This window comes from Myotis nattereri (genome assembly GCF_964212035.1).
Source record: "Myotis nattereri genome assembly, chromosome: 9".
NCBI classification, from domain to species: Eukaryota; Metazoa; Chordata; class Mammalia; order Chiroptera; family Vespertilionidae; genus Myotis; species Myotis nattereri.
Genome location: NC_138084.1, coordinates 18,094,182 through 18,107,769, shown reverse-complemented (window position 1 = coordinate 18,107,769; position 13,588 = coordinate 18,094,182). Strand labels below are relative to the sequence as shown.

The window sequence follows — 13,588 nt, the reverse complement described above, 5'->3', positions numbered from 1 at the left end:
TTGTTTTTTTGTTTTCAATATTACTTCTTTTATGTTTTCTTTTTGCTTAGGTTAACCCAGTGCTAGGAACTTCACTGTAATGTTGAACAAATAGTAAAACTGTGCATCCTTGACTTTCTGATGTCACAAAAAAATCATTCAATATTTTATATTTAAAATGTTGTTTGCTATGTCTTCATAGGACCCTTTCCCCAAGATTAGCAAAGTTATGTTTTTTATTTGTATTTTTTTTTTTGGTGAGTGTTAAACTAAGCTACTTTTTTCTTCATTTTAACTCTTAACATTTTAATATGACAACTTATATTTTTTGAATTTTCTAATATCAAACCAATTTTTTTCTGAGAAAACAAATTTAAATATCATATAATTGACTTTCCTATTACTTGATTAGATTAATGTGTCAATATTTTATTTTATTTGTTTCAAAATAATTTTTATTTTTAAATTACAATTGATATACATTATTATATTAGTTTTTGGTGTACAACCCACTGATTAAACATTATATAACTTACTAAGTGATCATCCTGATAAATCTTATACTCATCTGACACAATACATAGTTATTAGAATATTATTGACTATATTCCCTATGGTGTACTTTACATCCCCATGACTATTCTGTAACAACTAATTTGTACTTCTTCATCCCTTCACTTTTTCACCCATCTCCTCACCTTCCTCTCATCTGGCCACCACCAAAATGTTCTCTGTATCTGAGTTTGTTTCTGTTCTGCTTGTTTGTTTATTTTTTTAGATTCAATTATTGATATATATGTATTTGTTGCCATTTTATTATTTATATTTTTGATATATATTTTTCTTCATCCTCTTAAAGAATACTCTTTGGGTAGAGTAATCTTGGTTATAGGTATTTGCTTTTCATCACTTTTAATATTCCTTGCCAATCCCTTCTGGCCTGCAAAGTTTCTGTTGATGAATCAGCTGACAGTATTATGGAAGCTTCTTTGTAGATTACTAACTGCTTTTCTCTTGCTGTTTTTAAGATTCTCTGTCTTTAACCTTTGCATTTTAATTATGATGTGTCTTGGTTTGGTGTGGGCCTCTTTGGGCTCATCCTGAGTGAGACTCTCTGTGCTTCCCGGACTTGTATGTCTATTTTTTTTCACCAGGTTAGGGAAGTTTTCTGTCATTTTTTTCAAATATGTTTTAAATTTCTTGCTCTCCTTATTCTCCCTCTGGCATACTTATGATGCAAATGTTGGGACACTTGATATTCTCCCAGATGCTTTTTACCCTAGCCTCATTTTTTTTGGATTCTTTTTTTTTTTCCTGTTCTGATTGGGTATTTTTTGCTTCCTTATATTCAAAATCACTGATTTGGTTCTGACTACATTTACTCTACTGTTGTTTCCCTGTAAATTGTCATTTATTTCAGTTAGTGTATCCTTCATTTATGCCTGGTTCTTTTTTTTAATACTATTGAGGTTCTCACTAAGTTCATTGAGCATCCTTATAACCAGTGTTTTGCATTCTGCAATTAGAAGATTGCATGTTTCAATTTTGTTTAGTTATTTTTTCTGGAGTTTTGTTCTCTTCTTTCATTTGAGACATGTTCTTTGTCTCCTCACTTCGGCAGCCTCCCTGTGTTTGTTTGTATGTATTAGGTAGAGCTTCTATGTCTCCCAGGCTTGGTAGAGTAGCCAGATGTAGTAGTTCTATAGGATCCAGTAGCACAGTCTCCATTATCACCCAAACTGAGCACTAGAAGTACACTCTTGCCCCATATAGGCTGTGCACACCCTCCTCTGCTGACTGGTAAACAGAATTAAATAAAATAGTGTTCTGCTTTCTCTAGCTAATTTTCTTATGAGACTACAGCTCTGGCTGACACCTAATTTGTACCCTAATGACTCTCTATGGAGTCCAGAAAGCCCAGCCAAGTGGTGCCCAGACTGCTGCCCTACAGAAAGTGTGATATAAAATATGTGTATTAGTTTAAGCCACTGAGTAGATGGTAATTTGTCAGGTAGCATAGAAAGCCCATATATCAGGTAACATAGAAAGTTGCTAGCTTTGAGTCACTCTGGTGCAGAAATTGGGTCCAGAGCTGGTCCAGGGTGTAGAGGTGTCAGTGATGAGGAACAGATGCAGTGTGGACTCAAACTAATCCTATGGGGAGAGTAACAATGCAGACCCACTGGGATTCTGGAGCAAGGCCATGCCATTACAATAAATAATTCTATTCCCCATGATCAATAGCCTCTGTTCATCTCAGAGGAGAGAAGAATCGGGTGGGGGAGGGGGCTTGATGAAAGAAGGTGACAAAATTAGACAAAGAACATATATGCATAACCCATAAACACAGACAGTAATGTGGTGATGGTCAGATAGAAGGAGGAGTGGGGGTTGGGTGGAGGTGGGCAAAGGGGGGATGTGGATATCTGTAATAGTGTCAACAATAAAAATGAAGTAAGAAAATAGCTTCTGATGTGTTGGGTTTCTGTAGGGAGTGTGGCAAAGGTGTGTTGGTTGCTAAGGGCCCAGGGAAAACTTACATGAATCTAATTGGGTGGTATTTGGGCACAGTGAGACAAATGAATTGGTTGGTACCCAGTGGCTTTAGAGAGCTAAACATGCTTCTAAAATATATTTTTCATTTTTAAGATGGTATAGGCACAAAGAGATTATATTATTCAATTAGGTTAATATAAGCTTGAAAGGGTAGATTGCTCATATATGGAAGATAACACATTAATTTAAAAAATAGAATCAGAGAAAATGGCGGAGGTTTAGACAGACGTGTCGGTGCCTTGTCCCAGAGCAGATAAGGGCGGGCAGCTGAAACGGGTAGCATACAGCCCGAATAAGCAGAGGAGATTCAGCTGAGACAGTCTGCAGCCAGGAAAGACAGAGAAATCCTAGATAAAGGGAACGGTTAGAGGCTGAGGCTGAAACCTCTCCAGGTGCGCCGGCACAGCCGCGGAGACCGTGCCATCTTGGGTGACTGTCACCGGCATCCAGAGACCAGCTACTAACACGGCAACAACGGCTCTCAAGCAGCGCGACTACGTGAACTCAGAGGAACTCTGCTTCTCCCCACAGAAAGCAGATCCAAGCAACAGCAGCCTCCTGATCTCCACACGCTCTGTCTGAGGAACAGCTGCTGTGGGTGTAGCCTCCCTCCACCAGCCAGAAGAGCCACAACAGCTGTGAACAGCACCCATCGGAAGACCCGCTAACAACAGAGGAGCAGCTGCTACCACAACCGCCCAAGGAGCAACCACAGCCCGAGGAGCCACTGCCACCTAGGGAGCAGCAACTGAACGACTCAATATCTATATACGTCAGTGAGATCAAACATGGGTAGACAAAGAAATCTCCAAAGGAAAGAAAAGGAGGACTCACCAGAAAAGCAGCTAAGTGATACAGAGGCATACAACATGACAGAAAAAGAATTCAGAATAAGGGTCCTAGAGTGCATACACCGGATGGAGGAAAAAATCGACAACTTATCCAAGAAGCAAGAAGAAACAGATGAAAAAATCAACAACTTAAGTAAGACCCAAGAAGAAATGAAGTGCGATATAGCTGCAATAAAGAACACCATTGAAAGTATCAACAGTAGACTAGGAGAAGCGGAAGACCGAATTAGTGAATTAGAAGACAGGGAAGAAAAACACACCCAAAATGTACTTCAGTTGGAGAAAAAAATTAAAAGACAGGAGGAGAGCCTAAGGGAGCTTTGGGACAACATGAAACGAAACAACATACGAATAATAGGGGTGCTAGAACAACAGAAAGAGGAACAAGGATTAGAAAACCTATTGGAAGAAATAATATCAGAAAACTTCCCTGAGGTGGGGAAGAAAAAAGTCACACAAGCCCAGAGAGTCCCAAGCAAAGTGAACCCAAAAAGACCCACACCAAGACACATCATAATTACCATGGCAAATATTCAGGACAAAGAGAGAATCTTACAGGCTGCAAGAGAGAGACGGAAAGTTACATACAAGGGATCTCCCATTAGATTATCAAATGATTTCTCAACAGAAACACATCAGGCCAGAAAAGCATGGCCGGAAATTTACAAAGTGATGCAAAGCAAAGGACTGAATCCAAGAATACTCTATCCAGCAAGGGTATCATTCAAACTTGAAGGGGAAATAAGAAGCTTCACAGACAAAAAAAGACTAAGGGAGTTTATCACCACCAAGCCAGCAATGCAAGAAATGCTAAAGGGACTGGTGTAAAAAGAAGAAATAAAAATCCCAGAAAGAAAACAGCCACAAAAAAAAAAAAGAAATGGCTACAAACAAGTACCTTTCAATAATAACTTTAAATGTAAACGGGCTAAATGCTCCAACCAAAAGATATCAAGTGGCTGAATGGATAAAAAAACATGACCCATACATTTGCTGTCTACAAGAGACCCACCTCATTAGAAAGGACTCACACAGACTGAAAGTGAAGGGATGGAAAAATATCTTTCAGGCTAATGGAAAAGAAAAGAAAGCTGGGGTAGCAATACTTATATCGGACAAAATAGACCTCAAAGTGAAGGCCATAACAAGAGATACGGAAGGCCACTTCATAATACTAAAAGGATCAATACAACAAGAAGATATAACCCTGATAAACATATATGCACCCAATGCAGGAGCACCCAAATACATAAAAAATCTTCTGGAAGATATCAAAGGCGAGATCGACAACAATACAATCATAGTAGGGGACTTTAATACACCACTGACAGCACTGGATAAGTCCTCTAGACAAACAATCAGCAAAGATACAGCAATCCTAAATGACTCACTAGATCAGATGGACTTAATAGACATCTTCAGAACACTTCACCCCAGTGCCACGGAATATACATTCTACTCAAGTGCTCATGACACATATTCAAAAATAGACCATATATTGGGTCACAAGCAAAGTATCCACAAATTCAAGAAGATTGAAATCATAAAAAGCATCTTCGCAGACCACGATGGCATAATATTAGAAATAAACTACAATAAAAACAACCCAAAATACTCAAACACCTGGAAGCTGAATAGCATGCTAATAAATATTGATTGGGTTACCAATGAAATCAAAGAAGAAATTCAAAACATCCTGGAAACGAATGACAATGAAAACACAACAATCCAAAACCTATGGGACACAATGAAAGCAGTCCTGAGAGGGAAGTTTATAGCTCTACAGGCCTATCTCAAAAAACAAGAAAAAATGGTAGTAAATCAGCTAACTCTACAACTCAAAGAATTAGAAAGAGAGCAACAAGAAAACCCCAGAGTGAGCAGAAGGAAGGAGATAATAAAGATTAGAGCAGAAATAAATAACATAGAGACCAAAAAAATAATACAGAAAATCAATGAAACCAAGAGCTGGTTCTTCGAAAGGATAAACAAGATTGACAAACCTCTAGCCAGACTCACCAAGAAGCAAAGAGAGAGGACCCAAATACACAAAATCAGAAACGATAGAGGCGAAATAACAACAGACCCCACAGAAATACAAATGATTGTTAAAAAATACTATGGACAGCTCTACTCCAGCAAACTAGACAACCTGGAGGAAATGGACAAATTCCTAGAAAAATACAACATTCAAAAACTCAATCAGGAAGAATCTAAAAATCTCAACAGGCCAATAAAAATGGAAGAAATTGAAGCAGTCATCAAAAAGCTTCCAGCAAACAAAAGCCCAGGACCAGACGGCTTCACAGAGGAGTTTTACCAAACATTCAAGGAAGAACTAAAACCTATCCTCCTCAGACTACTACAAAAAAATTCAAGAGGAAGGAACACTTCCAAGCTCATTCTATGAAGCCAGCATCACCCTAATACCAAAACCAGGTAAAGACAACACAATGAAAGAGAATTACAGGCCAATATCCCTCATGAACATAGATGCCAAAATCCTCAACAAAATCTTAGCAAATCGGATCCAGCAATACATCAGAAAGATCATACACCATGACCAAGTAGGATTTATCCCAGGGATGCAAGGATGGTACAATATCCGCAAATCAATAAACGTGATACATCACATAAACAAATTGAAAGAAAAAAACCACATGGTCATATCAATTGATGCAGAAAAAGCATTTGACAAAATTCAACACCCATTTTTGATAAAAGCTCTCAGCAAGGTGGGAGTAGAAGGATCATACCTCAACATAATAAAAGCCATATATGACAGGCCCACAGCCAACATCATACTCAATGGACAAAAACTTACACCATTTCCCCTAAGAACAGGAACAAGACAGGGATGCCCCCTCTCACCACTCCTGTTCAACATAGTACTGGAAGTGTTAGCCATTGCAATTCAGCAAGAAGAAGAAATAAAAGGCATCCAAATTGGAAAAGAGAAAGTAAAACTGTCCTTATTTGCAGATGACATGATATTATACATACAAAACCCTAGAGACTCCATCAAAAAGTTACTAGACTTAATACATGAATTTGGCAATGTAGCAGGATACAAAATTAACCCCAAGAAATCTGAGGCATTTCTATACACCAATAGTGAACTTTCAGAAAGAGAGATTATAAAAACAATCCCGTTTACCATCGCACCAAAAAAAAATTAAGCTACCTAGGAATAATCTTAACTAAGGAGGTAAAAGACCTCTACTCAGAAAACTACAGGACGTTGAAAAAAGATATAGAGGAAGACATAAACAGATGGAAGAACATACCGTGTTCATGGATTGGTAGAATCAACATCATTAAAATGTCCATACTACCCAAAGCAATCTATAAATTCAACGCACTTCCCATTAAAATACCAACGGCATACTTCAGAGATCTAGAACGAACTCTCCAAAAATTCATCTGGAATAAAAAAAGACCCCGAATAGCTGCAGCAATCCTGAAAAAGAACAAAGTAGTTGGGATCTCAATACCAGATATCAAGTTGTATTACAAAGCCACTGTTCTCAAAACTGCCTGGTACTGGCACAAGAACAGGCATATAGATCAATGGAATAGAATAGAGAGCCCAGAAATCGGCCCGAACCAATATGCTCAATTAATATTTGACAAAGGAGGCAAGAACATACAATGGAGCCAAGATAGTCTCTTCAATAAATGGTGTTGGGAAAATTGGACAGATATATGCAAGAAAATGAAACTAGACCACCAACTTACACCATACACAAAAATAAACTCAAAATGGATAAAGGACTTAAATGTACGACAGGAAACCATAAAAATTCTAGAAGAATCCAAAGGCAACAAAATCTCAGACATATGCCGAAGCAATTTCTTCACTGATACAGCTCCTAGGGCACTTGAAACTAAAGAGAAAATGAACAAATGGGACTACATCAAAATAAAAAGCTTCTGCACAGCAAAAGAAACCATCAACAAAACAATGAGAAAACCCACTGTGTGGGAAAACATATTTGCCAATGTTATCACCAATAAGGGTTTAATCTCCAAAATTTATAGGGAACTCATACAACTTAACAAAAGGAAGATAAACAATCCAATCAAAAAATGGACAAAGGACCTAAATAGACACCTTTCAAAAGAGGACATTCAGAAAGCCAAGAGACATATGAAAACATGCTCAAAGTCACTAATCATCCGAGAGATGCAAATCAAAACAACAATGAGGTACCATCTCACACCTGTCAGACTGGCTATCATCAACAAATCAACAAATGAGAAGTGCTGGAGAGGATGTGGAGAAAAAGGAACACTTGTGCACTGCTGGTGGGAATGCAGACTGGTGCAGCCACTATGGAAGACAGTATGGAGTTTCCTTAAAAAACTGAAAATGGAACTTCCATTTGACCCTGTGATCCCACTCCTAGGAATATATCCCAAGAAACCAGAAACACCAATCAGAAAGGATATATTCACCCCTATTTTCATAGCAGCACAATTCACCATAGCTAAGATCTGGAAACAGCCTAAGTGCCCATCAGTAGATGAATGGATTAGAAAACCGTGGTACATCTACACAATGGAATACTATGCTGCTCTAAAAAGGAAGGAACTCTTACCATTTGCAACGTCATGGATGGAACTGGAGAGCATTATGCTAAGTGAAATAAGCTAGTCAATGAAGGAAAAATACCACATGATCTCACTCATTCATGGATAATAGAGACCATTATAAACTTTTGAACAATAATAGATACAGAAGCAGAGCTGCCTCAAACAGATTGTCAAACTGCAGCGGGAAGGCCGGGGAGGGTTGGGGGCAGGAGGTAGTGGGGTAAAAGATCTACTAAAGGACTTGTATGCATGCATATAAGCATAACCATTGGACATAAGAAACTTGGGGATAGGGGAGGCTAGGGGACTGTCTAGGGCGGGGGAGAAAAATGGACACATATGTAATACCCTTTGTAATACTTTAAGCAATAAAAAAAAATGTTTTCCTTTATTAATGTTTTATTCTTAAAATCTTTATTGTTGAACGTATTACATATATCCCCTTTTTCCCCATTGACCCTTTGTAGTGCCCCTGCCCCGCTTGTTTAAAATTTTTAGTCATTCTTTCTTATATTTATTTAATCGAAAAATCTCTTCCAACTCTACTTTTTATGTTTTCTTCTATACCTGTTACTATCAAGAGTAATATCCTTGGTCTAGTTTTTATGAGGACTTCCTCCTTGCTGGCAAGCTTGAAATAAAACTTTGATAGTTTCATCAATTTATTTGAAGTGTTCATATTTTTTTACCTGACTAATTTCCTCTCTAGGTTGTTTGATGATTAGACAAATTTTAATTCTCAGAGTTTCAGTTTACTCGATTGGTAAATAAAGCAGATAGTTAAATCATTATTTCAAAACTACAGTTCTTAGAGCTTTTTAAGAAAAAAATGTTCACAAATACCAAATATTGATTGAAATCATATTTTATTACAATGTTAACTTAAACATGTATGGATATAAGTTAGAAAAACCTTATGCTTATATTTCTAACAAGATTAAAATGTTTGTATAATATGAAATATTATGTTAAAATTCTCAGTTCAAATGTTTCGCAAAATTAATTTACACATTAAAATAATAACAACAATAATAAAATTATTTCCAGCAGTTTCTATTTGAAGAGCAATACTCTTTTTCATTTATCCTCACAATTACCTCATGAGTTAGTTACTATTAGCTTTTTTTTATAGAGGAAGAAAGCAAAATTGCCTTACTAGGGCCCCTCAACTAGGATGATATTATTCATCTACATTTTAGTGTTCAACTGTACCAACTTCATATTTTTTTATTTTGAGCATGATGAGAGAGCACTTGGCTATAATTGTCATCTCAATTATTAGTGTAACTTTATAATTACTCAATAACTAATAATAAAATGTTATTTTATTGGATGATAAATTTAAAGGTTTAACCAAAATAAAGTATTAAAAATAAAACATTTGTTAATAATTTTTTCATTGCTTCAAAGTAACTTTAATAAATTAATGCAAATTGACATGTATCATGGTGTAGACTGCATTATAATTTCACTGTAATTTCAGTTATCAACTGCTCAAATAACAATTTTCTTGAATTTTTAATACATCTACAAACACGTTACTTTTAAGGACAAGTCTCCAATAATATTTCTCTATTTGAACTTCTCTAGAATTTTTCATTATACACATGACATTATTTTATCATTTTATTTATATACTAGAGGCCCGGTGCATGAATTTGTGTACAGGTGGGGTCCCTCTGGGTGGCCTGCAGGGATCGAGCTGAAACCGACAGTCCAACACCGCCTGCAGCTCCTACCTGCCATTCCCGCTCATCTCAGCCTGCCTCAGGCTCATGCCCAATCAGCCCTGATGGGAAGAGGCTTGCGCTGCTGCAGCAGCAGCACTTGCCAGTCATGAATCCTGTGTCTGGTGCCTTCCCAAGGGGAGTGGCCTGTGGGATCAGGCTGAAACTGGGTCTCCGACATCCCCCGAGGAGTCCTGGATTGTGAGAAGGTGCAGGCCAGGCTGAGGGACCCCACCGGTGCATGATCGGGCCTAGGAGAGACCACAGGAGGGCTCCAGGGCATGTCCGGCCCATCTTGCTCAGTCCCAATTTGCCGGAACCCAGCAGCAAGCTAACCTACTGGTCGGAGCATCTGTCCCCTGGTGGTCAGTGCACATCATAGCGACTGGTCAACCAGTTGGCTATCTGCCCCCTGGTGGTCAGTGCATATCATAGTGAGCAGTTGAGCAACCTTAGCATACTATTAGCATATTACACTTTGATTGGTTGTTCGGTTGTTCTGCTGTTTGGTCTATTTGCATATTACCCTTTAATTATATAGGATTCATTTATATATTCAGTCTATATCCATTTTTTCTCCCTAACTTGTGCAATATAATGTCTTACTCCATTCCACCATGTTATTTTAATGATGTCTAATGAGTCCTCTTTTATTAAATAATCAACAAAATTGTTATTTAATCAATTATTTGAAAAATTTAATTATATAGAACTCTATAGCTATCTAAATGCATAGAAGTTCCCTAGAAACTGGAAATTTGTCATTCTCATTTTGATGGTAATAGAAAAAAAATTTTTAAGCATACTCTAGATCAGGTAATTTCAATACCAGCATTTACATTTGTTTTTACAATCCACTGGCTCCAAATACCTTTTCACTAGGGTATCCATTCTTCTCAGACATTTCAAAGTAGCCAGATATTTTACTCTTCTGGCATAATCCCATTTGTGTCTAATAATAACTAGACCCCTGTTATACACTCAAAAGTGGCTTCGTTTGGACAATAAATTATATGGCTACTTTATTTACAACCAATGCCACCATTTCATTGCTACATTAAGAAGAGTTTTATAGCAAAATTTTCTGTGATTATTAAAATTTTGTGATTTTAAAATGCTTTTTTTAAAATCATTTTAGAAAAACTCTTCCAATTTTTATATAACCATTATTTTTACATAAATAACATTTTTATTATTTAGTGCCCACATAGCTAATTTTTTATTTTTACATTGTTACAATGAATGTGGAAATCATAAGCTAAGTAGTAAAAATAATTCTAAATTTCTGATGCTTCTTTTTGATTAGAATGCAGGAGGGTAACAAAGTCATATGGACCCTCTGGATCTAGGATGATCAATATGAGCGTTCATCTGGAGACTCATTCATGGAACCAGAGTACAGGGAGATTCAAAAAGTGATCACCAGTTAGCAACTTACAGATATCGCAAGAGAAAAAAATATCAAAGAAAAGCATAACATAACTTAAATAAGGAAATGATGACTCAAATTATTTGCAGACGTAAATAAGAAATACAGATCAATAAATAAAGAAGAAAGTATGTTATAGTAAATTACAATATTAATGAAATGACAACAGTGTCATGGTTATTTTTCTTACAGCATAGTTCATGGTTTAATCATCTTAAGTGAAACAAATTTCACTTGAACAGGGTATGTAATGAGGAGGGAAAGTACCTTTCAGATGACCTGCCTCCCAATCAAAAATGGTTTGCGGCACCACACTTTCCTCAAAGCATTCTTCATCTCCATGTTTCTGAGTGTATAGATTAGAGGGTTGAACATGGGAGCAATGATGGTGTAGAAAAGAGCAAACACTTTATCTTCTGGAAAAGTTGTGGCTGGTCTAATGTAAATGAAGAGGGCAGGCCCAAAGAACAGGACCACCACTGTGATGTGAGATCCGCAAGTGGAAAGAGCTTTGGCACGGCTCTCTGCAGGGAAAGCCCTGATGGTGTACAATATCATAAAATAAGACGCCATCAAAATCACAAAAGTCACCAAAGCAATCAGACCCGAATTAACAATTACCAAGAGACCAATTCCATAGGTGTCAGTGCAAGTCAGTTTCAGCAAAGGATACACGTCGCAGAAATAGTGATCTATCTCATTGGGGCCACAGAACGGTAAAAAGATGGTGAGAAGAAACTGACTGGCAGAGTGGACAAATGCCCCAGTGCAACAAGCTACGATGATCCTGTTACACTTGTGCCTGCTCATGATGATGATGTAGCGCAGGGGCTTGCAGATGGCCACGTAGCGGTCATAGGCCATCGCTGTGAGGATAAAGATCTCAATGCCTCCAAGGAAGTGGAGGATAAAAAGCTGTGCCATGCAGTTATTAAAGGAAATGGTCTTCCTTTCTGCCAGTAAATCAGTCATTAGCTTGGGCACCACTGTTGATGTATAGCAAAGGTCAGAGAGAGAGAGGCAATTAAGGAAGAAGTACATGGGTTGGTCAACTAGCGGACTGCATGTGATAGAAATCATTATGAGCAAATTTCCCATCCAAATAACAATATAACAAAGTAAAAACAATACAAAGTAGAGGATTTCAATGTTCTTGTTTTGAGATAGTCCCAGGAGAATAAACACAGTGACATTATTTCTATTTTCCATGGCCCAGTGCAGAGAAAATGCATTAATAGTTCCCTGAAAGGAATGCATAAGTCGTAAGTCAATGTTGGAAATGTTCATGGATAAGATTGATGATAACACTAATATCATGAAACTACTAGTATGTTTAAGGAATGGAAATGTTCCCAGTGTTTCAGAAAATAAATATCTGATATTTAATAATTTTAAAATTAGTCTCATGGTGATCTCCATAAGTCAGTCTTTCAGGACATTATGTTCAATCTTGATATTAATAAAAATGAATGCATTCAGTCCTGGCCGCTGTAGATCAGTTGTTTGGGCATCATCTGTGTACTGGTTTGGTTCTCTGTCTGGGCACATGCCCAGGTTGCAGGCTTGATCCCCAGTAGGGAGCATGCAGGAGGCAGCTGATAGATGTCTCATTCTCACATCAATGTTTCTCTACCTTCTTCTCTCTAAAAATCAATTAAAATATTTTAAAAATAAGAATGTATTCAATCAATTTAAAATGTTTTAAAATTATTATTAGGTGCCAAATATTTTCCAATTCTAAAGTAATATATCTAAGTCCTTGGAAAGACATTACTCTGGAACTTTTCAAACTCATATTTGTTAAAGATGCAAGTACTAGTCACACAGAGTTTTTGTTTAATGTATAGAAGCAAAGATTCACATAGTGATACATCTACATTTACGTAGTGGAAGACAAAAACTCTACAAGGGGCCCATGCAATTTGTTCGAATCATTTTTTGATTGCTTGTTTACTTTTATCTTAGTGACTCATGAAGGTAAAATGCTGATATTGTATAATAGAAGCGTAGCTTTTTCTATAGGGATGTCAATAATAATCATGTATTTAAAAGAACCACAGAATAAAGGAATAGTTAAAATTTCTAAAGAGAAGCATACAGCAGTCATCCCTCATGGTTTTGCTCTTGACTTGGTGTATCAAATTTTACAAGTCAATTTCTTCTCAGTGGTTTAAATAAAAGTATGAATTTTTGTTCTATATTTGTTCAATCAATACCTTTTGCCAAAACTCATAAAGAATCTTGACACTGCATAATTCATAAAAAAAAAAGTTTGTGGGAAAGTTTTATATGAAGACAAACAGATGGGACCTAGGTTCTATTACTAATTATAGCAGTGTGTGAATTTGGGTCCCAGTCACTTTATTTCTTTGAATTTAAATTAGCTCATTTGTGAAATGAAGACTTGAACTTTGTCACAAAAATGAAACTCAAATAAATCAATAAATGAC

The 13,588-nt window shown here is 36.9% G+C and overlaps 2 protein-coding genes across 2 annotated transcripts in view; both read right to left on the bottom strand.

Annotated features, from left to right (window-relative positions):
* The window catches only part of LOC308524668 (uncharacterized protein), a gene marked incomplete at both ends in the record, with an annotated part of 40,396 nt that extends 28,049 nt beyond the window's left edge, over positions 1-12,347 (bottom strand). Inside the window, 1 exon segment of the mRNA XM_081099246.1 lies at positions 11,422-12,347. Within this exon segment, the coding sequence (XP_080955372.1) occupies positions 11,422-12,347 (926 nt within the window).
* The window catches only part of LOC308524758 (olfactory receptor 4A5-like), a gene marked incomplete at both ends in the record, with an annotated part of 363,276 nt that overhangs the window by 249,042 nt on the left and 100,646 nt on the right, over positions 1-13,588 (bottom strand). The window lies entirely within an intron of this gene.